The following is a 27,045-nucleotide window of genomic DNA, read 5'->3' on the forward strand; positions in this document are numbered from 1 at the left end:
GTCTGTTGCTCTGATAAGTCCTAGACCACACACATGCCGTGATGCTATGATGCCGTGATGGGAAGTCACCTTGGCCAAGCACTTTATAATAATCACTTCCTTGCTTTCACTATGTACGTGTTAACTATAGACGGATTTTGCAGCATTTTTATGTACTGACAACAGCAGAACATTATAAAAGACAGTGTAAATGACAAAGTGTTATATCTCGCCCACAAAAAATTCTTTCAGCCCAAAAAAGAGCCCAGCAAGAAAAAGAAGAAAAAAAGAGATGTTGGAGCACTGTCTGGCAGGAACGGCTCTACTACACTGCTCCACACCCTTTAGTTGCAAACCAAATTGCTGTACTGCAGTACCTGTGCATTTATCATAAAACGCCAGCAAACTATCACCAAAGCAAAACAACCTTGCAAGAAGCAAACATTTTATTTTACCAGGCTTTTGCAGACAATCTCAAAACTTCAACGAAAACTACAGGCCTCCTCAGCTTGTGTTAAGCAGTTCCTGTTAGCAGCAGTCTGCAAATGGCTTTCAAATTGACGTCCAACGATTCGTGCACATATTCCTGCACAATTCTTGCGCCATATTCATTATGTAAGACTGAGAATTTCATCATAGCATCAAGTGCAATAATGATTCTGAAAGCTTACCAGATTTTCATAATCCTGTTTTTCTATAGGCTTCAGGAAAGGACCTGAGACAACACATTTTGATGGTACGGTGTAGTCATGCTTCACGAGGACCAAAAAATCACATTTCCTTAACACAAACAAAAAAGGATGAAACAGAAGTCAGATGGCAACCAATGTGTCACAAATAACTTTGCAATCAATTTAAGCAGTTGTTAAAACATAATGCATGCCATTTCATAGATTTTCCACTTGTTCTCATTATGCATGCCTATTCTCTTTCCTTTTAAAGGTGAAGATTTTGCACCTACTATATAGAGTTTAAATTTGACAAAGTATTTGCCCAAACTGCTGCCATTTTGCACTGCTTATTTATTTTCCTTTGCAGCTGCCTTACCATATAACAGCACTGTGTCAGCTAGTAAATGGCAATTACCCTACTCTATCTCCCACACTGGATTCGCATTCAGACTGAAATATCACGATTTCTGGCTCCGTGGCCAAGACTACAAAGACATTTTTGAATGTGAACCGTGCTTCTCAGCATCTATTATTTCTTTGAAGAACAACACTGATCTCTGATGCAAGCAGATGTGGTGGCACTGTTGACACTGAGTGGGGTAACAGCTAGAGGTATGGCCCATAGGAAAGCATCTAAACAAAAATTTTCATGGCCCATAAGGATGCATCTGAACAAAAATTTTCTAAGTGCATTTCCAATTTCACAGTGCACCCATGAGGTTGTTTGTTTGTTAACGAGAGGAGAGTACTACATCCCAGAACAGAATATTTGCAAATATGGAATGTCATTCATTTCAAAGGTAATGTGTTTTTAAAACACTGTGTGTGTGCCGAGGTTATGCGGGGGCGGGGGGGTGGGGAAGCATAGCTTGTAGAAAAAGATGTAAACAAACCCAAAACTTTCTAAAATTATTTTCTCATTTCACAGAGAACCCATAAGGGTAGCTGTACATTCGCTAACCACTGGGAACTACTTTTCAGAACAGGATGAAAAAGTGTGCTACGTCATTTTTGAAGCAGATATTTTTTTTAAAGATAAACAGTGTAGTGATGCTGAACTTACCCGTGCCCCCAGTCCAACATAAGGCACACTGTCTGCTGGCTATTTCCCTGAACTGCACAAGCTTTTCATCTTAACATGCAATCTGTCAGCTATATTTAAAGCAAATATATTCCTTAAGACTAGCCCGCCTAAACAGCTCTACATGGACGACAGTCCTCAAATGACATACAGTCGAGCCCATTCATAACAGCCGCAGTTAAAATGAGTGCTCGTTTATTGTGAGTAGGGTGGTGCTACCATAAAAGTGTATTAGAGCAATGGCACGGAATCTCAGATACAACAGATGGCTGCGATAGCACAGCTCAGTTAAAGCGAATGAAGAGGCACCATAAATTCGGGGGGGGGGGGCACAGGGTGGAAGCATGGCCCGTAGAAACATGTAAACAAAACCAAAACTTTCTAAAATTTTCTCATTTCACAGAGAACCCATAAGGGCAGCTGTACATTCGCTAACTTTCATGCAACTTTCAATTGTCACCCTATGCTGATGCTTCATTACAACTAAATGACCAAACTAGGTGCAGTTACTGTGCCTTTTAACCCCAGTGCACTGCAGTTAGCACCACACGACACATGGTTAGGTTCTGCAGTTAGTAGCATCACAATGCACTATGCACTGAAAACCTGTGCAAGTAGGATCAGAAAGACAGCCGGAGATTAGATAAGCACCCTTCTCCAGTTGAATGACGAGTCGAAGAGCATGCCTACTCACTTTGCAAACTTTTTCAGTTGCTGCAAATCACTCACGTAGGTCAACCCAACAAGCAGCATAATTCGATTCTTTGTTCTGCTAAAAAACTTCCAAGCTTTCTGCATAAAGAAAGAGAAAGAAAGCGGCAGGAAGCATCCTGTTCTTTAAATTTCTTGGTGTCCAGTATCTTACCTCATACAGCTTGTAAGCTTGGGCCAAAGGGGCATCAGGAAAGAAGAAGGCCAGTCCAGATATCTTGGCCTGTTTCACCTTGTCATGTGCTAGCTGGAGATATCCTTCAAGTTGTGACTTCTCAACTTGCATGAGAGATTTTATAAAATTAGGTTCTGGTGCCAGCAACAATCCTTTTACTTGATCCCTGTCCAAAGCCACAAGTTGATCATAGCCTGGATCTGTGTTAACAAAATGGCCATTACGAAGAGTCAGAGGTCAAATGGGAATGGCAATGCAGATTAAACACGAAGCTTGAATCAAGCAATTCACACATACCATAGAAACTGTGACTTCTAATAGTTTTCTTCTCTAGCCAGACACCAGTCTATAAGAACAAGGCTAGCCAGACCACTGGAAGCATGTAGTTGTATGGTGTAGACAATTTACTTGCTTGTAATGATGTGCTAGATGTTCCATTTGCTAGCAGTGATGATATGTTCATAAATTGCAGAATGTTCGTGCTTAGCCTCGCATAATGCCTCTTCAGCAATCGCAAATGAGAATATTACCATATATTGCTGATTAAAGCATTTTTTTTTTAATGACCATCAAAATTTGGAGGGTCAATTTATAATCAGAGTACACCGAAGCAGTGGCCAAATGGTTGAGCATCCACCTCACATGCGGGAGGTGCAGGGTTCGATCCCCAGTGCCGCCGGGTACCCACCGGTGATACAATGGGTACAAGCTTTCCCCTGGCCTGGTGCTCGGCTTATCAGGGGTGAAATGATTGGGAAATGGGTCTTGGACCCCACCTTGAGTATCAAAAATACCTTGTGCCATGGTGCTATTTGGCCATAGATGCCCTTGCGCCATAAAAATCCATAATCAACATCATAATCAGAGTTGACCTATACTATAAGCAGCTAGAAAATGCTTAGGTGCTGCCAACAATGAGTTACAATACTTTTGTTCAAAAAATAAAAAAGCAGTTTACTGACTGATAATTGACCAGATGTCTTGCATGCATTTTCAATGATGATCCACAGCGAGTGCTGCTTTTTCTATGCCCTGATTGCACATATTACATGCACAATAGATGAAAAAAATAATATTCAAGTGCACAAACTTCTCAAAGATCAAGTGAAAACAAAACAATGCAGCCTTACCAAACTGGACTCGTGCTTCTCTGGCATGTTCCCTTAATGTGATGTTCATGTAAACAATGTAGTCACACACTTGGAGCAAAAGACCTGGAAAGCTGATTTCCTTTGAGTAGACACAGATGAGGGAGGCTAGAAGTAAAGAAACAGCACACATTTATCATTTTTCAGAATCAACTTCCAGTGAAAAGATGATATTTTTACTGCAACACTCAAATTTCACATGAAGCACACTGCATTTGCACAAATATAATAGGTAGATGTTGGTGTTTTAGGAAAACTAGAAAGTTGCGATTATAATATGGACAGAAGCTTCAGCAAGAAATTTACAAGCACCACTTTAGCCTAACACACCTTCACCTTCTTCACTGCACTGCTGCCACAGGGTTGTTGCATCTCAGTGTTTCATTCTGTCCATTCACACTTGCTTGCCCTTTCTTCCTTCCCCACCTTCCCCTTCTCAAACAACCTGCGCCACCTGCTACAGTCTGTCTCTCTTGCTCTGCCTCTTCATATTCATGGCTGCCCACTTTTTGCCCATGTACGCGCCATGTACTTTGCTTACCACTCAAGGCTTCTCAAAATGTTGGGTGGACCTCGCTACTTATGAGTGTAGTGATCGAGAAGATGATTTCAAGAAAAAGCTTGTGCTATATTTGTGCAATTATGGCACCACTCTAATTAACAACACATGCTAAGACTTTGGCGCTTCGACTTTTTCGAATAAGCAGCATATGTTTCGTCACTGCAACTGCGGCAGCAAGGTGGGAAGTGTGATACTCATGCTGTCTATGTCTTGCTGCTAAGTAAGAGCCGCATGAGATGACTATATCATTTTCACACTGATACATTATGATTATAAAAAGCCTTGCAAACTAACCTGAAGGACCTGTGTTTATTTTTCGCCTAATCAGTGGACCGGGCGTTGATTTCGGGATGACTCCTACACAAAAAAGAAAAGAGGCAAAAACCCAAGAAAAGCTCACACTGAAGCATCACAGCAACTTCCATAATCCAAACAAAACCAGTTTCTCACAAGACGGCTGAAATTAGGGTTTGTCAAATAAGCTAACAAGTTGAATAGTTAGCAAACTGCATGTACAGACCAGGCCTCCTTGTAATGAGCTGTGAGATGGCAGCCAACCTAGATGCCGGCTCTCTTCTTTCACAACTCCCAACCAAGTCTTCAGATTCCACGTAAAACGCTGCTACAGAAATGTTGGGGGTTCTTGCTGACACGGCTGAGATCTAGAAAAAGAAATTTAAGTGCCTCCGTTACAGCCCGATACATTACATGTAGGAAAAAAATGCATCTTAACTGTTTTCTCCACAGAACGCTGAGTTTCTTTTTTTTTTTTTTCGATTTCTTTCACGCCAAATTTTTCAAGACAAAAAGAAAAACAAGGCGGTGAAAGCACTTGGTTTCATGCAGAGATCAGAACTCCTGGCAAAATAGTGGCATGTGGTATTTCAATGTTTCAGTTTATCAGACTAGTCTAGAACAATTAGAAAGTGACCCACAGACTAAGGTGCATGTGATGGTGATTACTAGTGATTATAAAATAAAGCTAATATTTAGCCAGGCACAAGGTCCAAGTGATAGTCTTACTTACTCTGTCTGCTATGGTCATCTCATCTTCATAGACCATAAGCTGGTAAGCACTATGAAGTAGTATAGGGTCATAACGGTCCCGATATTCTTTCTTGAATCCGTAGCTGAAACACGACTTGTTTAAAAAAGAAACAGGACAAAGTTCAGGCTTAGACAGGCTGGTGTGAGCAAAAAGGTTGTAAGATATCACAAGAAAATCATACAAGCATGTTCTACCAACAGCCAGAAAATGTACTTTAAAAAATGTGCTGTGAACAATTTATCAATGCTTCAGTAGACAAATCATGGAGCTTGTAGCATGTTTCCAGCATTTGTGAATGACTATCATTAAATCCGCAGTCTCCAGATATCAAGCACATTTTATAAATAATAAAAAATTAAGCTCCAAGATGTAGTGAAAGTAGAGGTATTAGAGAAACTGGGCGTTCAAGGGCACTCAAAGGTCGAACTGAATTTCAAATCAAATTTCAAGGCTTAAGAAAATGCACAAACCATTGCATAGCTGTGCCACTCTTCTTTACTACAGAAAGTGCCATACTTGCTGTCATGCTTGGAGATGTCGTAGATAACCACAGGAAGAAATATTGATATGGCCAACATTGCATTGGAATTTCTGCTCCTCAACCATTTGTTCTGAAAACCACAACATTGATTACTGTAGCTTACATTCCAGCACTGAATTATATGCTGCACATACTACCCCATTCTCAGTGTTATCTATGAACATCTTACACCCAGCCGTAATATGCACTCAAGTTAACCAATCTGAAGCAAATCAAAGGACATTGCTGGAGTAACAAAATTTCATCCCAGTATCAAAAAGCTTCACGGTGCAGTTAGATGGCGAGAGAGACACTGCGACCCCAATCAGAGTCAAAGGGTGGGGTGTGTGGAGAGGGTTTGATGGACTGTATTATGATACCTGCTCCCATAGTCTCAACGCATCAGCGGCAGAGGCTGCTTCATCCACGGGGAACACTAATACTAACGCATTCATTGCAGCATGAATCGATTGCAGCTAGTACGAGACACAAGAAGATGGGTGCCCCTTTTGAATGCCTGACACGGGGTGGCGCTAGGCGTGCGGTGCAAATCTAGGTGCGCACGCCTAGCAGGTGTTCACGGAGTCACTGCTTAAAAGCAACAGTTGTGCAACGACACAATTGCTGTTAAGAGCAGTAGTTGGAGGCCACAGTCTCACATCCAACACATATGTTGGCACTTTGTGCCGTTGAACATTTTTAATTTGCTAGAGGTATTCGAAATATTCGCTCTGAAATTATTTACTATTCGCTTCAAATTCACTTTGAACCAAGAAAACACATACCTCAGCATTCAATTCAATTCTTTAGCCAGTCTGTAAACAGTGTTACCTATTGTTTACTGCACAGCTTTGCTCACTAATTTTATCTTGTTGCAATAACTATCTACAGCAGAACTCCTCCACTACTTACCAGCAATATGGGATCATCATATACAAAGTATGAGGCATTTGTCATACAATTAGCTGGTGTTTCAAGGCGATCAGGGAGAAGAACAATGTAGTCAGATTCCCTGTGGTAAGGAGCAAGAGGCATGATTGAGTACTGGGCAATGCACTACATTTTCAAACTGTAGTTTCCTTCAAGAGCCAATCACACATTACAAATATTCGATACCTGCCGTCAACATTTTTCGTGCCTTAGCAACAGAATCTGTTAAGACAATATAGTGTAATGAGTTCTCATTTAAACATTAATTTCATGCACAGTCTCTCGCAGCATAACTGGTACTTGTAGTTGTTACAAGCAGTGACACCTTCAGAATTTATATGTTTGTGAGCGATTTTTATATGTTCAGTAACAGTAAATATGTCAAGGGACAAGACTTGAGGAAATAAATAAGTCTTAATCTGTCGTTATTTTTGCTACTGCACTATGATTGCACATGTTCAAAATGTGGTGTAAGTAGTGATGAAAATAAAAATTTAAAATAAAACAAAAATTGCTTCAGCACAAAGAAAAATTGATACGCACGCACACACACGCACACAGAGAGAGAGAGAGAGAGAGAGAGAGAGAGAGAGAGAGATGAGAGAGAGAGAGAGTTACATTTACTGATCTGGCTAACCGCCTTTACTTTTCTTATATTTTCTATCTATCCCAGCACCACTTCATTTTTCTGATCCCTCGCGCTCAACTAAAGCAAACTCACAGGTCCGGCTCACGTATAACTTTGTCCAATATTGCTCGCACAGCTCCAACCACCAAGGTGTATTCTTTGTGGTTTTTATTTTCGTCAAATACCTGCCAAATGTCCTGCAAAAAAAAAATTGTCATCAGCCAAAAAAATTGTAGTAAAAATGCCTAGAAGTTGTCAAGGAGCAAACAGGCATTGCATTTACCTTTACGGTCCTCAGCAAGGCATCTGGGTTTGTGTTGGGGCCAGAAAACAGTGCATAGCCATCCATCTTCATGCTGACAAGTGCTCGCAGTACTAATCTGGCAAAACCACGCTCAAAAGTGAGAATGTCATGAGCCATGCCCATCGAAAGAAGCAGCTCAGTACCTTTGAACCGATCTGGTTCACCACCTGTTGAAAACAATAGATTTACTTCATACGTAACTACTAAGATGACGAATATAAATATTAGTAAAAAGGGAGTAAATAATAGTAAACAAATAATAATTACAAACAACAAATAACAATAATGACAAGTAACACTAAACAAAGTAAAGTGAAATACTGGAATTAATGAAGCAGGAAAAGTAGGAATGCTCAAGGCCTCTATAGTTTCCAATGATTCTGCAAAAAATTGCAGATTTCAGTATTTTTCGCACAATTGTAATAGATATCAGTAGGAACCACAAAACAACGGGAAAATTACTAATGTACCTTATCTGCACAAATATAACAAGAGGGGGAGTTTGCATCAAACAAGCGCCATTCTTTGAGTAAATTTAAAGGAAACATTACTTGACGCTGAGTTACAACAGCCACTATCAGTTTTAGAAGGGGTACCTCTGCAGCATGCAAGGCATGTGCTTTCTTTCATGCATCTTATGCTTTCCATGAAATTTCATGGATTCTTAAATCTCTATCCACGGGATTTCATGGATTCATTATTGTGCATCCGCAGAATTTAGAATTTTTCACCCGTAAAATTAGGGCCGTGCCTTAGGCATGCTTCATTAATGTGCAAACTCAGTGCTCACAGAAAGCCAGAAATGGTTTTTCTAGACTTCATGCATAAACATCCATAAATTACTTTTATGTTTCGAGCATCTGCTAGGGTTTTGGGGAAAGGTAAATCAAGACAAAATTTTCAGCTAGTTATACAGTAGACCATATTTCATTTCCCTTCTTGCCCTGTGTGCCTATAGTTGTAAATGGTTGATTTACTTTATGAACATACTGAAATATGTTTAACCCTGGACTATCTCAACTAAACTAAAATTCACCAGCTGCAAAGCCCTGCATATCCTACAAAAAAGCGTACTGAATGACAAAAACACTCACGTATGCATTAAAAAAGGCAGCAATATTTGGTTTTATTTTAGCATCAACAAGGTACTTACGATCAGGGCTGAATGCAGCATTCCAAAACATCTTTTCTGGGCGTGTTACCACAATATGCGTGCAAAAGTGCAAAAGAAGCTCATTTTCAGACACTGATGCAGCGGAAATGCACAGAACAGCTCCTGAAAAAGAGGAACGATGACATGTAAGAAATACTCTGCAAGCCCTTTGCCTTATATGTGCCACTTAAACTACAATGAGCACACTCACTAGGGGAGAAATAAGGCTCAGAAGAATGCACAATGCAATTACAAGGTCATATGGAATGCCTAATAACTCTTTTATGTGTTATTCATGCATTCCTTTTAGAAAACTATTCCAAGCTGCCAGATATCCTGCTTTATCCACTCTTGGTGGTGTTAAGTCTCATAAACAATTTACAAAGCTCAGCCAATTGACTTGTTAATCCCAATACGTATTTTTTATAGCGGAGAAATGCATGCGCTGAGTCACCTCTGCATTTGATGTTTACACTACTTTCTCTTCTAAATAAGCTCCAATTTTGTAAAAATCTGCATGCATATCTGATATCCTTGAAAGGGTGACTATATTGATGTAAACTCTACATGCTGACAGCTTCATAGACACGTCAAGTGTTGCAACAACAATAAAAAGACAAGTAAAATGCTTACTGTCCCTTTGGCTACGTGAAGGTCCACGAGTATATGCTACAGAAACTTCTGTTGTTGATCTACGCTCTGTATCCATGCTGCCATGGTCTGAAAGAGGATTGAACAAAATGCAAGTGCCAATGCAAACTGGCTGACAAGTTCACAAATTAGCTCAAAGGCCTTGCACCACTCTTAAATGTAATCCCGATCGCCCTCAATATTCGTCCCAGCACTATAGAACATGAAAGGAACACAGATTCTTAAACATTGGGGCACAGATTTGTGCCTGAGTAAATGTAAAGATGCTAAAGACATAAGTACAAACTAACCAATTGTCTGCGATGTGTGGGTGAATCTTCCTGCAGTCTGCTTAGGCATGGGTGTTTCGCTCGGTTTGGCTGCAGAGGTTAGAACTAGTGTTTCACTCAGTTCGGTTGGAGAAGTTGGAACTACGGATGGCGTCCGAGTTGGTGGAACTGTAAAAGGAAACAGTTAGCATATTAAGTCACCCCAAAAATCAAGTGCTTTCAAACTGAAAGAATGTACACTTGCTGACTATCTTTACATCTTAATATAGTACTTCCGCAACATGCTTAGGTGGTATGCAAGGTGTAACGTCTCGAAGCTGCACTTGAGCCAAGAAGGACACCATAGTGAAGAGCGCCAAATTAATTTTGACCACCTGTGGTTCTTTAAGGTGCAATGACATCAGACTGCACAAGGGTATTTTAACATTTCGCATTCATGAAAAAGAGACTACCATGCCCAAGGTTCGACCTTGCGACCTCAAGCTCAGCAGCCAAACGCCAAAGCCAATGAGCCACCGCAGTGAGACTAGCTCATGTCTCGTCGAGCTACCAAGCGTTAGTTAATCGAGAAGGCAAACTGAAGTAGCCCCTTCTTCAAAGAGCTGCACGTGCAGGTTAAGAAAGTAGAGCTAAGGGGTCATCATATAATCTTCGCCAACAAGGTGTTGATATCTAAACCCATATTTTGCATCTGATTAATGCGTTATTGAAAACTTTTGTTCCTAAATGGCACTGAACTTTGAGACTAAGCTATCTATCATGACATGTTGACAAATACCATGCACTCAGTGAGCACTTTCAAAAATTTCTATAGAAATAGTGGAGAGCAGTAGTTTTGAAAGTCCTGCTTATTATCTAGGCGATTAAATAATTTTCACTGATTACTTTTATAATTAGCATAGACAGAAGGTTAAGGCCAATGGCAAACTCACAACCAAATATACCACACCAGTTTTTGAAACAAAGAAAAAGCCATTCTCTAATGTCCTGCAGAGTGAGGACATCTGATGATTCTTTGAAATCAAAACTAAAACAGAGTGCATGAGGTGAAGAACAATTTTAGTGATCTGCACTGCCTACAGCTCCCCAATCAAACAGTCTTCACTATTGTACTGTGGTATGCGCTTTCTTTTGCTTCGTTGCTTGGTGCAAGAAGAAAGGATAATCATTTCCAACTATGTGGAATCATTTTCAAGAGTGATAAAGTGCATGCCGTAGTATAATAGTGCATGGTTCTAACTAGGCACTGTAGCCACTGCAACATAGTGTCATCCAGCCAATGCCACATTGGCACTGAGCTTTTAGTGCATTCTCATGCACTGTATCAGTTGTATGTAAAAAGAGCACCAGATTTCTCCATGGTCATGAGCTGTAGAAAACTTTTCTTTTTTGTTGAGAAATTGATATGGTTTCGTCTGTGACTACAAAGTCACTATAGACGCTAACCACCAGACCACTAGAAGTTCATTACCATGTTTTAGTCAATTGGCTACATAATTACATCCCTTTCAAAGCCACAGCTGACAGTTTGTTCCTGAACAGATTTTCTTTCTATTTCAAGCACTTCCCTTTAAGAAACTTTTGAAGTTTACTGAAACACCTGGTATAACATCTCACTAACCACATTTATTCCTCTCCCCCTAACCCCAATTGTTTTTTCACTTTTGCTCTATTTCTGGATGTTTTGACACAAGGTGGCTGATATAAATACTATTTAAATTTTCTTATATTGGGAGCAAAACACCTCCTCAAGCAGGCACCCCTGTCTATTTCAGTAAGCAGGCTACACATGCGAATCGCTCAGCATGTACATACCTGAAGGCGTCCCCTCGGTGCTTGATGAGCATTCTGTCAAAAGGAGAAGTCAACAAGATTACCTTCAAATCTATGATGCCAACAAGAAAGCAAACTATACTTCTTTTCACTGTAGCGGCTGATGCTTGGCCAATCTGGTTCTTCTTGATTGCATTGCAGCCAATATTGCATTGCACTGAACTCGCACACTTGGGGTCAAGGCAGCATAGCATATGAGGCGTTCATTGATAATGCGCAATGCATGTAACTCACCAGTGGTAGGGAAGAGAAGCCTGGAGATTGCCATAAGACGTGAAGCCTTCTCACGTGCTGTGCATGCACCACAAGAGTCTTCGGCATCAACACGGAAAGCAGCTATGCAGGGTGCTGAATTTCCTTGAAGGTAGCGAAGAACCTGCACATAATATGAGCTATGATGGGAATCTTTCCACTAAACTCTGAGAGAATAACTCACAGGTCATTGTATGCATTGCATGACCATCATGTGCTTGCACTGAAGGCATCAAGCCTGCAAGCTTTGCAACATGCAAGGAATATCACAGCAGCTACAATGCTTATTGATATATGAATTCACAGTTAATTCACTTCATGAAAAAGATTCACCAAATCGGCAACTTGCCTCAGCTTTTAGTACTTCTTAAATGGCTGTGTGAACAAGTGCGTTCTTAATTCTCCACCAGCACAACTCACCTTCAGTGGTGTCGCAGGAAATAGGGTCGGTGCTCTTACCTTGATTGAAACAAGTTCTCTGTCTTCAAATGTCAGGAAACCAATGCCCTCTAGTTGGTATGTACCATTGTTCTGGCTGCCTGTGCACAAATCTCTTACATGCACAAAAGTGAGAGAAAACTTGCCTTGATTGAAACAGTTTCTTCATCCTCAAAGGTCAGGAAACTGGTCCCATCTAGTCGGTACGCAGCAACGTTTTGGCTGCCTCTTTGGGTATGAATCTTTACATTTGGGCACGTCTGCCAAATTCCAGAAAAAGAAACAAAATTACTGGACTCAACACACACACACCAAGCTACACAAGCGAGCAGCAATTGCAAAATCATGGAGCACGGAGTCAGAATGCACACCTTGGCATAATTTTCCCACCGTTCAGATGTGCACTTGCTGCCTAGCTCCTTTTTTCCATCTTTTATGTCAAACTGGCGCACGGCCAGATTGATTGACATGCAGGCTGCCTGTCCTCGCTTCTCTTTTGACTTCGCAAACAGTTTTTTCTGCAGAGAAAACCATAATAGGTCTCAGGTTTCCATTCAAACTATCAACAGCTTAAAAAGCAGCAAACCTTCAAGCAAGGCACCTCACCGAAACTTGAAACAGTTTCTCTGTGAAAGAGCTTTCAGATGGGTATTCAACTCTACAGTCCACCGAAGATGGTTCATAAGAGTGGGCCAATAGCACCAAGATATCAGACACTCTGCAAGAGAAAAAAAATCCTTTCATGGCATTTTTTTTTAACACGACGTAAAGCTCACTTGGTAACAAATATTTCCTCAAGAACATACTCCATGAAGCTTCCAAAGTCTGCAGCAATTCCAACATGCACAGCAAGCATCAGGAGATGTGGAGGACGGCTGTGTTCTCTAAACTGCTTGACTGTAGCCTGTAAAAGTGAGAAGTGGACAAGACGTGTTATGTTGTGCATGCTTTTAGGAAAAACAACTACAGCACTCTTTTCTACAGTACTCTGAATTCTACAACTCCTATGGCTGTCCAGATATGCTTGTCCAGATTTTGTAAAAATAATTATAAACGGTGTAGCACACACATACCGATGCTGTTAACACTCTGCACATGCCCAGTGCTATCATAGATTGCATCAGCACTCCATTAAAAAGAAAAGTGCTGATGATTTCAAGCAGTGCAACATCATGTCATATTCTTTTCAATTTAATGAACATGCATAGTGTTCACGTCCCAAAAGTAACCATTAATTACACCATACTCTAGTACTGCATCTAATGGCAACAAGCTCCTAATTTGACAGGGGTGACAATATGGTCTAACAAGCCCTACTAGTTTCTTTGCATAACTCCTCAATAGTTTATCAGTAATTTGGTAATAAAACTCATCTAAAACATAATTTGCTCCTAAAATGCATGAAATTTTGCAGCAGACTTATTAGGCTTAATATAAATAGGCGTTAAACATGCAAAACCATATTTTTATCAAATTATGGCTAGAAGTTTAGGACATAATATACACTAAATGGCAAGCTGTAATAAGACAGTTCATTACATATGCCGACCACTATGTCTAGAAACAAAAGTATACAGATTTGCTCGGCTACAACAGAATCTTGAGAATACAATCACAGTTGATAAAAGCTTTAGTATGATACAGTTCCATAAAATTCCTCGGCCCAAGCGCATTATGCACAATGTGTAGAATTTCAAGTACCCTAAACACTCTCCTACATTACTATGAATGATATATGAATGAAGGAGCAGTGACCACATTCGCGAACACATCACTGCCAGCACACTGCTGACGCTGCAGTCACCAGTCATGCGGTATGCACCACAAGCACCGATCAATGGCACGAGGCTGTAAGTAAGTCCCATCAATCGGACATAAATGGATCTGTGTGAATGCATTTCCCTTGCTTGACCACACTGATTTTGTTTGTTTTGCAATCAAAAATTTTGGCACATACGAATCTTTTTTCCACCCTGTGAGATTATGTATACAGTAGAACCCCTGTATAGTAAAGGGACTCCAGACCAGCAAAAATCTTTACTATATCAGTTGTTGGTGATGGCATAGCTCTGAGAATGCTCTCTGGTAATTAATTGGCTACTTACTAAACACAGTGTTGGCTCATAAAAGTAACACTCACCTTCCATCCTGCTCTTACTGTCCTTTTATGTGATAAATATTTTCACTTGCCACATTTTATGTTATCATGTTTTTGATTTTGTTTACTCTTGTGGAAATACCTCAATTGCACAAATACAATGCATGCAGCTACGAATATAAACAGAGTTTGATTTCATGTGAAAATGAAGTTTTTAGTGAACACGGCGTCATTTTCCACAGCCTCAGCATTGTTTAAGAGGCAGTAGTTAAGAAGCGTGTGCGACACAGTCAAGGCGCGGTGGTACTGTCACGCAGTGCCGCCCTGCCTCCGTTTCTTGCCGCCACTTCCCTATGCTCCGCACTGCCCTACTATGAGCGTTCACCCTTTTCTTTCCTTCCCTACTCTTCACTGCACTTTTACTGTCTTTCCTTTCTCAGCGACTTGCACCCCCTTCTTTCTGCGTTCATAGCCAACTTACTTTTTTTTTTCGTGCACCGTACGGGCCCAAAGACTTTCAGAACTTAGCTTTTTCTCACGGCTTCGTAGCTTGATGGTGAAGCTATCTCAAAAAAAAAAAAAAGTTCTATCATTTTTGGTATCCATTTCCCCGGAATGTTGGCCTCGCTCGTGCAGCATTGTGATCATTCCGCGAGAAGTACATCATCACGACCAGACACTCTTTACTATAGCTGTTTCTTTGAAAAAAAATCTTTCCTATAACAAAAATAAAAAGTACAGTTGTCTATGGAAGGTGAAATGGGACCACAGTTTCACTGTACAATATCAAAGTTTACTTTAGCAGGATTCTACTGCATTACCAAGATTCTGCGCTGTATTTGGCAACAGGTAAAAAAAAAAACAGACCAGAGCATTTAAAACTTCACTGACTAATGCAGTCGAGATCCCTGCAATGTAAAAATTTCGCTTACCTCTGCCACCTGCTTCAGCCTTCCAGGCTTCGTAGATGCATCCGAGAAGAAAGCAAAGCCATCAAGTGCATCATCATCAAGGAAAGCTGTCCCATGAGTGATGAAAGAGTTGATTTTGTCTTCTGTATCAAGGTACTCAATGACACTCGGTGGGAGGCCCACAAACAACAACTGCCTCATGGTCAGTTTGGAAGACATAAAGTTCTCAAATGATGTGCCTGGTTGAAAGGATGAAAACACCAGCAGACATCAAAAGTGGTTACATTTTTGAACTGCATGATTTACAAAAGAAAATATCATGTGGCTTACGGTTCTTTATCAAGAACTGGCCTTGTGTGTCATACTCGACGTCCATGTATACCAGGTGCGTGCACTGTTCCTGTGCAATCTTCAGAGCTAGCAGATCAGACTTGAACGCACAGATAAGCACACCTGCACGACATGCCCAATACTTATGCAGACGTTTCCAAAACGTGCCCATTATCACAAAACAGGCAGGTGAAAGAAGGTATTGCAGTGTGCTTTTGAGCGAGCTTGAGCAAATCTTTTAAGCATTCACCAATCAGTAGAGCTTATTACACTAATTTCAAGTAAGTATCTCTCGGAGAAACTATGCCTGGAATTTTAAAGGATGCTGCTTCATGAATATGGTCCCGCAATATGTTTTTGAGTGGGCCTTGTAGAAGTGGAGTTGCCTGCACTCAAAATTTGAATTTCAGCATCTTCACACCTTTCCCTCGCCTCTTGTCATTTTTTCCATTTGTAAATACCAATGCTACTCCTCTGGCCCTTCCCACCTAGCCCCACAACTGTGTTTTACTATATGCAGAATCGATGCAGAAACCCTTTGAATGGGGAGCTTACTGACCCACCTAAGTGACGCAGCTGACTGGATGCAGCCATGATAGCTGTGCGACGTCTACAAGAGTCTGATCAACAGATGTTTCTAAAACCACATTTGCACATGCTTATGTGAACGGGGGGCACAAGTTTGAAAAATTTGTAAGACAGAGCTTGTATACTTTCGAGCGTGATCGAGAGTTCTCTGCTGTGTGTAGAGGTGTATTATTTGGCTCAAGTGCTCACGACAACACACACTAGTGATAAAAACAAGTTTAGCGTGCACTGACGCAGCACAGTACATGGGCTCTAGAATTTCACCTCCATCAAAATTCGACCGCCATGGCCAGGATCGAACCTGCGTCTTTCGGGTCAGCAGCCGAGCGCCATAGCCACTGAGCCACTGTGGTGGCTAATTAGTAACACGTGACTTTGTACTACAAAGGAAATGTGGTAATCTCTTCAGCAATCACAATGATGATTAGTGCCATTCTTTAAGCAATCTTGCAGGGTCAACATTAACGGAATGTTCATGCAAATAAACATTCATGACTTAATTTAGTTCACGGAAAACTGTGCCAAGCAAAGCATGCAGCTTTGAAAAGTAGCAAACAAGTGTAATGTCACCAACTCTATTCTCTGTTGTTTATTTTGAAACTTTCCTGATATTCCAGCAAGAAATCTTGTCTTATGCCATTTTTTAATATCCACATGAAACACCTGCTTTTAGCGCTCATATACAATTATTCTTTTAAGTAACAAATTGTGACAAGAGACATTTTTTAGGCTCCCCTATTTTCGTTCTAGGAATTCACAAAAATAATTTTTATGCATGTTTTAATTGCCCAAACTTGTTAAATATTACATGCACATATCAGGTGCCTTTGTTCAATACAGAAAGAAAGAAAAAACATCAGACTAGATATTTCAACAGTGCATGCTTTTCAACGCACAAGCACCAAAGTCAAGTATAAACAAAGTGGATGATGGGACCATGGCCAGCAGAGTATAAGAATATTGGTACTGCATTACCTATTTGCTGAGGCAGTAAAAAACTGCACTCGTGCAATGAAAGTTTTTTACTTTCAAAATAAACAGCAATAGGCACTTGTACGTTGCTTTTTACTGTGAGCATAGCCATCAATGTTTTAATGATTACTGCCTCACGAAGCCCGTGAACCCTTCGTGTATTGTAAACTGCAGGTTAATATTCACAAATCATGATAAAATACACATGATGCCATGTGACAGTAGCTGCAAGCAATTTGGTGCAACCACTATCATATTACACCAAACAAAAAATCTGGTGCCCTTGATTGCGCTATTCTTTGCAGGTTTCCTTCACGAACGACTAATGAGAAGACACTAGTCTACCAAGAGCTCTACAAAAATGCGTGAGGTCATTTCAAGTGTTGAAATACAAAAACGGGTAAAAAACAATAAAAAATTGCCTTAAAGTTAGAACAGAAACATCATTAAGAAACAATATTACAGCTTCAGTATATAGAGGTTCAGCTATACAAACTTGGTCACAACTCAAACACTACACTAGTGACAATGCTACCTCATACAACAATGATGCAACATACCTCCAGTAGGTGATCTGAAGAAACGTTTAGTCATTTTGGCATCCTGGTCGCTGATCAATTCAGATCCAGTGGGCTCTGTTGTACCACCTTTGCCTTTGTCTTCTAATATGGGATGTACGGTAGGGGACACTGCGTAAAGAAAGATAAAAACTACACTTTCACATAGCTCCAACATCTCTGCCTCAGTTCGACAATAACAGACTTCCTGCTTAAGCTTATCAAGCACATTCAGTTGAGCCTGGCTGAAAGCATCCTTGTTGATTCCCTTTCAATGCAAATGCTACTATACTTGCTCATAAAGTTTCATTACATACTGCTGAAGCATTTTATGGGTTCTGAATCTCAAGACCAGTGCTCTGGCCACCAGTAGCATTGATGAAAACAAATAATAATTTAATACCACTTGGCTAATGGGTATAGCAAGCAATTAAGCATCTAGCACTCAATCAAGAACTACGCTTACTCGGCACGTAGAAAAGGAGCCGGTTGACAACCTTGACTCGTGGAGCTGGTTCCCATAAGGAACACTGTCCAGCGATATCGTCCTTGTCAGCTCCAAATAGCGCCACACAGCCAGCAGGATGCAAAGCCAGAAAGTGTGACACCTGGGACATTTTCCAAGATTGCACTGTAGACATGCATTCCAAGATAATCTCGCATGGCCCAATTTGCACACTGAGCAATGTAGCACTCAATACTTAAGCCAAGTTAGCTCTTCATTGCTTCCTACAGTTTATTAATAGCTTTGTCATTGAAAACAAACTCCAGACACATACATAGCTCTCACATATCGAGAAGTACAGCCACACAGAAAGAAGAGAATGAAGCCACCATTGAAAAAATTATGTTCAATAAACATGCTAATCGTCATGAACCGGTACACTCTGCATTTCAGACAGTCAAGTCGGCTAGCCGTCTAAGGGTGACATAAAGCTTCCGGCAAGAAGTTTAGAATTTTTTTAAGGATTTAGTGGATGACAGTTCTTATGTATGTTGCTAAAGCTTTTATAACTATTTGCACAAAATGTGAGAGTTATATCTCAAAAAAATTTTTTTTCAGCAAATATTATTCTAATTTTTTCGGCCTTTAACCTTGTGCAAAGCCTGCAGACTCAGAAAAATGCTGTAAAATTCATTTCATTTCTATATTCCTTTAAGTCGCCTTGTACACAATTGTTTACATTCCAAACTCTCAACTGTTATGAACCAACTCGCCACGACAAAAGTTCTTATTCAACAAACTCAGCTTGCCACCTGTCAGGATATGCCAAAAGACCACTGGAATAAAGGCAAATAAAGAGTAAAGTACCTTGTCAGTCAAAGTGCCTTCATTCTCAAATACTAACATGTCAGTGCTGTTTTTCCAGTAGACAGAAGTGTTGTGGAAGGTGTGAAGTGCCATGTCCTCTGAAGGGCAGACCTATAAAATTGACACCACAGTGAAGGATGGTTAGTACTATAAACTCAAAATTATTACTATCACTGTCTGCTCTGTTGCAAGAAACACTTCAAATACTTAAAAAAGTAAATACTTCAGCTACACACACCATACTTTATTACGTACTGTGCTTGACTAAAACAAAATGCAGAAACTTCATTAGTAAAACAGCATTAACATGAGCACTTGGCATGGTTAATAAATTTTTAAGGGGCCTTTTTATGGGTATTTTCTTTATTAGAAAAATCTTTATCAGAAATTTTCTTTATTAGAAGTTGAGACCAAACATGCAACTTCACTTGTTGTGATGAGCTAACATGATTCAACGAGGAATATCACATGCAAAATAATGAGCTACAAAATACAAAGTTGGTTTGTATCTAATATAAAAATAAACAAAGAAAACAATAATAAGGACAAGGTGCCACAGGTACACAGGCTGATAAAACCACATACAACTGTGTTTTGGCTAGCGATATAAAACTTGTGTTTTGTCATTATGTCAAAAAATTCATGCCAAAATGATGCTTTCCTCCATGTTTGCCATGCTTGTTCATTGATTTCATATTTCTGCAAAAGTTCACTTCCCTAATTACCTTTGGGAAAAAGCACACTGAATTTGGATAGCAAAGTCTACAATAAAGAACTTTTGCTTATCTTCACCCTCACTACAAAATAAGTTGGCTATGTATAAAGCCCTAAAGAGCCTTTTTTTTTTCAATTACCTGAGCATAGTTGAACCATGCTTCCTGTTCACAAGCATCATTGAATTCACCATTGCCAGGACCTTTGAATGCTCGCACTACTAGGTTGATTGAAACGCATGTCGCTGATGTCATTCCATGTGCTGGTTTCATCACTTTTTTCTGTAGGAAACACAAACAATTTCAAGTTAAAACGCAGAATTACATTAAACCTGATTACTGAACCTTTATTCATCACTTTTGCACAATGTGTATCCATCAGAAAGCTTACCATTTGCAAAATATCATCAATGGTGAGCATGTACAAGGTTGGGGTAGAAATCCGGCATCGCATTGCCATTGTATAATGGTGTGTCATGAACACGATAATGTCACATATCCTGAAAAAATATTGAAAAATGGTATGATGTAACAATTAAATTATAAGAGAGGTGATTAGAAACTCACCCTTGTAAGCGGCTCAGGTAAGCAGCAGCATGCCTGTAGGCAAGCCCAGCCAAGAGGATTCTCTTGGGATCATTACTGCGTTGATTTGCCTTCATGTCCTACGGGGGGGGGAAGTCAATTTTGTTGAGCAACAAAATAATTCAGTTGTTGTAAAGACAATTACTTGTAATAACAACAAATAATTGCAAAGCGTTGACTTACACTGAAAAACTGAACCAGAAGTTCCATTTGCGTGTTTTTCATAGAGAACACTCCTATGCCATCCAAGCTTGAATAACGAGATAGAAGTCCTCTCACAGCTTTGAGGACATGCTCTTTCTGTTTGGTTTCAAAAGTATCCTTTGTAATTACAAATGGAGAAAGGGCAGCCAGATGCTTGCTGCCCTTGATAGAAAGAAATGCATTCATGTCTTGCTCTGTAAGAGTGGTGGAAGTCTCATTAAAGAATAGATGTTTGGTAGTGAACAGTGTGCAAGACTAAAGAACATAGCAAGCTTCCTTTTGTCAACAGGAAATGCTGATAAACTGACAATTGATAAATGCTGATTGCTTGTAACCAGCAAATTTCACCTAGTACGGAGAAGTCCTCTGATTCGTAGTCGTAGACTGCATCCAAAAACACAACATGGCTGCATAGCTGGCCCAATCTGGCCACATTTCTGGCTTTCATGGATACAGTGCAGACCAACAACCCTGTGCCAAAAGAAAAATAAGAGAAAGTAAGCAACACGTAACAAAGCGACCAAGCTCTAATCTCTTACTCTTGTGGCATTTTTCCTTCGGCCCTCCTGTCATAGTGAGAAAAAGTAACTTTCAACAAGCAGGTTCAAAAGCTTAAGGTTGAGACAGAGAACAGGACTCCTACCTCGCTCGCACAGCTCCTCTGTACCAGGTTTGTGGTCCACTTGTCTTGGAACTAACGGAATTGGAAAAAAATTGTCAATGCAAGCAAATTAAAACCTTGGGCAATGCTGGCCCAATTGACTGTGTTTAAACCACCCAAGTCCCATAAAGGAGCAAAAAGTGCTTACATTTCTTACGCTGAAGAGCCTTGGAGATAGACTGAAGCCTAGAGTACCTCTCTCGTGCAACACAGCGACCTATAAAGTCCTCGTACTCAACATGAAATGCAGCCACACATCCATGAGGGGAATCCTCTAAAAATGAATCAACCTGTTGGAAAGAAGTACAAATCTACATTTCACACTATGTAATGGGCACAATTAATTGAGCCAGGTTATGGTACAAATATGGGTTAACCCTTTCCAGTCAGGTGTAGTTTCCCTATTTACAACTGCTTGGGTCAGTGCTCTTTTGGGCCTTCTAGCCCCTCATAAGGAAAGGGAGCACCACATCATCTTTTGGTTACAAACATTTATTAGATCAAGGAGACTGGGGGAAATGCATGCCAATTGTTCTTATGTAAGCATGAGCTCTCAACTCTGTCCCACCCATGGGATGCTTTAAAGCAGTAAGGATCATATCAACCAACCGCTGACCCAAAGTGGTAGCTAGGGCCCTTCACATGGGAAAATTTTAATTCTGCAAATTCAGAATAAAGGATCTGCAATATTCCGTGGGAACCATAACACACAAAATAAATACATGCTCTGAAACACGCCTCCTATACTCCCAATGTGCCTTCATATTGAAGGTGGCCATCGAAATTCAGTGTGAAATACTGCTTGCTATTCTCTTCATTTGAAGACTGCCGCTTGTTGGACACGATCCCCACTAGTAGCTGATTTACCTCAAACAATGCCCCAATACACTATATTACACTATATACACTAATACACTATACCACACCCGCAAGCAGGACAAAGCCCTCCAAAAGGTTGTCGCAGGAAAAGACCCCAAAATGGATACTGGGTGTAGCTTGAAACCGAAGGCTTTTTTTTTCTGGGGGGGGAGAGGAAAAAACTTATTCATGGTTCCGGAAGGTGCCAGTATTGTAACTCTTGTATTAAAGAGTACATGTGAATGAATTCTTGCCAGAGTCACCACGCTTGATGTGCTTGCTTGCTGAACTGGATTGGGGAGCAAGCGTGTTAAGGCATCAGCAGATCTTCATTTTTTTACCAGATCCTAGCTTTGAAGGGAACTCAGAACGATTAACTTAACCAAATTCCCATCCCTAATGATGGCTCAGTCATGCACACCAGCTTTGGTTTTATTTGTACGTAGCCATGATACATTTGTCTAAAATAAAACCAAACAGCAGCTGGTGACTAAGATACAAATTAAGGTTAAAGAAAAATGCGCACAACTCTATGTACTTAATGTTCTGAGTAAAAGTTTCATTTCTCGAAGCGTTGATGAGCTGGCCACACAAGCGAGTTACGAGGTAGAAGTGATAAATCATCAAATCAGATATACACTACTTTTCTAACAAAAATAATTTAGCACGCTTATTCAGCAGTTGCTTGCCTGGTTTTTTTTTTTTTTTCATCATAATGTCCTTAACAAGTGAGAATGTAATTACCCAGAGCAACACAGGTGACAGAAGCAAAATTCAGTGAATATGTCAGGTCTGTACAAATTAAGAATAGAGCACATAGTCCCCGACAGCTTACCTTATCAACAATTGTCTCTTCATCCTCAAAGACCAGCATTGTAGTATTAGTCTTCACGTAGGCTGCTCCCCACTCTTGGTCCTTTTCAATAGAGCCAGATTTTGATGGACATGTCTGAAAAACAGCTGCACCTTTCAGTAGCTGTGCATGAGAGACTGAACTTAGTGGAATACGTCTACAATACCATCAGCCCACAACTTTTAACATGTAGTAGCACTAGTAATTGACTCTTTATGGCACAGCATCAACTCAAGCCAGATTGCACCAAACAAGCTGGTATGGGTTAATTATGGTTATTAATGTTCGTGTCTAAAATGCGAGTTCACAATATACTTGCTACAATAATATATTATGATTCTATGCTCTGTTATGGTGTGGAGGAAGATGGAATGCGAGTTCAGTAAAGCTACTGCATACTTTCCAGAAATGTGTTAAAGACCTGTACACTACCATGCCACATCTCTTGAGATTACTTGGTGCACTATCTAAGCCATGTTTTTGCTGCATGGTAAGCTCTAAACATAAAGCAAAAGCAAAAAAAATCTGGAATATCCCATATTCAAACTGCAGGCATCACCAGCACAAAGTGTGCAGGCGCCAATAAAATTTTTTGACATGGAAGCCAAAAAAAATTGAATGGTGCACTGTGCAGGCCATGCAGGGAAGTGCACAGCACTAGATTTAAGCCTTGGCTGCATGCTAAAATTGCCAAAATAATTGAGCCTTTAGTAGTTTCCATGTCCTGTAAAAATTATGCCACAGCTATCGACCACTGCATCTTTGCCATAATAGGGCAAGAAGTCCGCATGTCTTTTTGATGCCCTATAGGCAGCTATAATGAAGTTTCCTTTGCTGATAGCAGTGCCATTACACGCAGCCTAGCAACAGAGCATGCAGCTTTGAAGAAAATGAACAACAATTTTCAACACCTCCCGCCAATGTTTTTCTATTCAAAATGCGGCCTCATTACTGCCTCTACCCAAGCTGTTATGGCTGGCAGCTTTGAAAATAACATTTAAGTGACTGCATTGCCATTTGGGCACTGTTTGCCTGTACTAGTCAGCCACATTGGTTGATATTACTGGTGGCATGACCTCAAGGCAAATTCTACCACACTGTCAAGCCGTATCTCCTTCACAACAGCCTCGTTTCTACAACACTCTGCAGTGCATTACTTTGTATCTTTCCCTGCTGTGCTAAATTTATGCCGATAATATAAACACAGACCTAGCTTGCATAAATTTATAACATGAAGATATTTGAAAAATGCACTCTATGCCACTTACACGCTCATAGTTGACCCACTTCGAATTAATGCAGTCATCCATGAACCTTCCATGTAACGACTGCAGTCTGTAGTCATGGACGGCCAGGCTTACAGATATGCAGGGGACAGGCTTCTTCGACGAGCTATCGCCAACCCGTTGCTGTTGGATAGAAGACTTTTAGAAAGTGCCGAGTCACAAGAAGGCATGTTTCACCACGTGTGCGACCAATGCCAATGCCAATTTCTAGCAGACCCTGACAGACATGCAGGTTATAGAAAGACAGACAAATCGACAAAGGTACTGCTCATGTTTTCAATAAATCCTGTGCTTTGCATAAGGCTTAAACAGGCAAAAGCTGTTTAATTCCTCAAGTTTTCGTTGACCCTGCTGTTCATTAAAATCTTTGGCAATGGTAAACACCTCATTTACGGCAAAAGATTCTCTAATAAAATGCTCTTATTTTTTACAATACGTATGGAGTAAACAAAAAAAAAGAATCTACACTCTGTGGCAACTTTTTCTGGCAGTGGGGCAGAAGCTATTGAGACAGAAAACACCCTCTTCCTACGCAGCAGAATATAGTTCACGCTTGTAGTTACTGGTTTTCTCTTGAAACACTGTGCATTGTCGATATTCGCTATTTAAAGCATATTTCTAACACAGCTGCCAACTTTCAATGCTGAAAGACAAGGAAAAAACTGATTTCTTGATTACAACAAATTTCCTAGAAATGTCTATTTGCTAGAGTGCCAGCAACGCAAGGCAAAGAGTCAGTTTTCGAGGGCAAAAGTGGATGAGTCTTTAAGTACGTGCAACAAGTATGTGGAAAGAGGCGGGTTAATCTGACACATCCTACACCCCCCTGTGTAATGATCAGCCGTGAAGATGATGGTGGCTACTGCGACGTCCGCACCATCATCACAACTGCGAAATGTTTATATGTTTACGACTTCACACAATGGTAGTTTACGCTGAACTTTTGCTAGACCATTTCACCTACATTTATTTTCCATTTTGGCTTCCGTTCTGCACAGCCCTTTCGAGTTTTCAAGCGAAAACTGAATCTATTGAAAATCTGCATGTAACGAAAAATTGCAGACTTTTCTCGATTTCATTACTAATCCGGGTTTAACTGTACAGAATCTAGTACAAATGAAGAATGCAGTACTGTATTCTTTTTTATGTGGCATACTTCAAAAACAAAGGTTTACACTGCCCTGCTTACCATAATCATCCGATGGTGCTTTGTGACTGGGATATGAGAGGGCCGAGACACCTTGCAAGATGGAGGCTCAATAATATGGTGGTTTACAAATATTAAAATGTCACATGAGCTGCAAAAAAAATTATTAAAGAATAAAAAAATGTATCCTGAACAGGTGCACTTGGTAACATAACACAAAGCAACATTACAGTTGCCAAGCGATTTTTAGGCCAAAAGAATGTCTGTAAAATAAAATTTCACCAAAAAAATCACTATTTCAACTTATAATCAGGGGCAGTTTTATGGGTCCCTCTTTGGAAACGGTATTGGTTAGGGGGAGGGGAAGTTCATCTGCACTGCACATTTTTTGCCCTTCTTTATCCAAAATATGGAGTTCAGCGTGTTTTTCCACAGTAAATTTATTACCTGAAATGGAGGGGGAGTAGGGGTCACTTTTTTTATAGGAAAAAAAAAACAAGGTTCAGCATAATTTTCCCAAGTAAAATTTCTCACCTAGAAAGGCAGGCTATTGGGGTGATGTTCAGCATGATTTTCCTAAGTAAAATTTTTTGCTCTTTTCAATGTACAACTATTATATATAATATATTACGCTACACCATGCCACGGTGTAAAGCAATACCTTTGCTGCATTCTGCATGCTGTAATACTACTGCCTTCATTCAAAATTAGAACAATGCAAAAAGTGTAACACACCTTACTAGACTGTCAACAATGCTCTGATTGATTGTTTGCAGCTGAACACCCAACACAAGCTGCAATTTTTGTTTCATGTTGCTACTTTGGAAATGGCTCCACAACCTCTAGAAGAAAGGAAAGAAAAAGAGCATTAGCTTCAAGCACCACCAGCTTGCATTTGCTGAGTTTTCTTACTTCACATGTATCAGTATATGGAGAAATCTTAACATATTACAAAAATAATTTTAGACAATTTGGTAATGTTACAGTAAAAAGGCAGGTTCATTGACAAAAATGCCGCAATGCATGGTTACAGGATGGCTTGTGTTTGCCTGAGCACACATGGCACAAGTTAATTCAAATACTGATTACTAGTGAACAAAAGAGAAATTCATATCAAATAGATTCAGAGGTGAGCTGAGAGAACAACAAAGCTTGTCTGATGCTGGCATAAATCATATGCAAGCGCAGATCAGAAACACTGCCCAGAAGAAATCACAACACTTATATGAAACTAAACTACCTCACGAAAAAGGCATATGGAACCCATTGCAGCAGCATAGCCTAAAACTAAGGCATACTTTGCACTGACTGCTACATGAGATATAAAAATCAAGGCACAAGAAAATGAACTCCAACTATTGGCATCCCAGCACCAACACTTTGCCATCAAATATAAATTGCACACATTGATGCGAGACTAGAGAGAGAGGAAAGTACAAGCAATGCTCCAGCACAGAATTCAACAGACTGGTCCACAACTAGCTCTCTTCAGAAATTGGCTGCAAAATATTAAGCACAACAGATGTGTACATGATCATTGCATGCAGTAGTCATAAGCTACAAAAGACATACAGTGGCATGCCAATCTCCATTCAGTAGGGATTATATGCGGGCAAT

General features: G+C 40.2%; 1 protein-coding gene across 1 annotated transcript in view; it reads right to left on the bottom strand.

Annotated features, from left to right (window-relative positions):
* The window catches only part of LOC144096948 (uncharacterized), a 42,935-nt gene extending 15,890 nt beyond the window's left edge, over window positions 1-27,045 (bottom strand). The window contains exons 1-38 of the mRNA XM_077629753.1: window positions 27,001-27,045; window positions 26,164-26,270; window positions 25,471-25,579; window positions 24,264-24,404; window positions 22,978-23,091; window positions 21,433-21,574; window positions 21,267-21,317; window positions 21,163-21,189; window positions 20,972-21,094; window positions 20,603-20,817; window positions 20,402-20,499; window positions 20,226-20,334; window positions 19,976-20,116; window positions 19,122-19,232; window positions 18,276-18,417; window positions 17,813-17,941; window positions 15,693-15,815; window positions 15,384-15,601; window positions 13,160-13,257; window positions 12,960-13,071; window positions 12,725-12,871; window positions 12,500-12,613; window positions 11,898-12,039; window positions 11,646-11,678; window positions 9,852-9,998; window positions 9,544-9,630; window positions 8,911-9,033; window positions 7,737-7,924; window positions 7,547-7,650; window positions 6,808-6,907; window positions 5,846-5,986; window positions 5,355-5,468; window positions 4,848-4,989; window positions 4,622-4,684; window positions 3,748-3,873; window positions 2,597-2,817; window positions 2,426-2,523; window positions 651-759 (exon numbers count right to left, since the gene is read on the bottom strand). Coding sequence (XP_077485879.1) covers window positions 651-759; window positions 2,426-2,523; window positions 2,597-2,817; window positions 3,748-3,873; window positions 4,622-4,684; window positions 4,848-4,989; window positions 5,355-5,468; window positions 5,846-5,986; window positions 6,808-6,907; window positions 7,547-7,650; window positions 7,737-7,924; window positions 8,911-9,033; window positions 9,544-9,630; window positions 9,852-9,998; window positions 11,646-11,678; window positions 11,898-12,039; window positions 12,500-12,613; window positions 12,725-12,871; window positions 12,960-13,071; window positions 13,160-13,257; window positions 15,384-15,601; window positions 15,693-15,815; window positions 17,813-17,941; window positions 18,276-18,417; window positions 19,122-19,232; window positions 19,976-20,116; window positions 20,226-20,334; window positions 20,402-20,499; window positions 20,603-20,817; window positions 20,972-21,094; window positions 21,163-21,189; window positions 21,267-21,317; window positions 21,433-21,574; window positions 22,978-23,091; window positions 24,264-24,404; window positions 25,471-25,579; window positions 26,164-26,240 — 4,479 coding nt within the window. The 5' untranslated portion in view covers window positions 26,241-26,270; window positions 27,001-27,045. The remainder of the gene's footprint in view (window positions 1-650; window positions 760-2,425; window positions 2,524-2,596; window positions 2,818-3,747; window positions 3,874-4,621; window positions 4,685-4,847; window positions 4,990-5,354; window positions 5,469-5,845; window positions 5,987-6,807; window positions 6,908-7,546; window positions 7,651-7,736; window positions 7,925-8,910; window positions 9,034-9,543; window positions 9,631-9,851; window positions 9,999-11,645; window positions 11,679-11,897; window positions 12,040-12,499; window positions 12,614-12,724; window positions 12,872-12,959; window positions 13,072-13,159; window positions 13,258-15,383; window positions 15,602-15,692; window positions 15,816-17,812; window positions 17,942-18,275; window positions 18,418-19,121; window positions 19,233-19,975; window positions 20,117-20,225; window positions 20,335-20,401; window positions 20,500-20,602; window positions 20,818-20,971; window positions 21,095-21,162; window positions 21,190-21,266; window positions 21,318-21,432; window positions 21,575-22,977; window positions 23,092-24,263; window positions 24,405-25,470; window positions 25,580-26,163; window positions 26,271-27,000) is intronic.

The sequence above is a fragment of the Amblyomma americanum genome, chromosome 7 (assembly GCF_052857255.1).
Source record: "Amblyomma americanum isolate KBUSLIRL-KWMA chromosome 7, ASM5285725v1, whole genome shotgun sequence".
Lineage (NCBI taxonomy): Eukaryota > Metazoa > Arthropoda > Arachnida > Ixodida > Ixodidae > Amblyomma > Amblyomma americanum.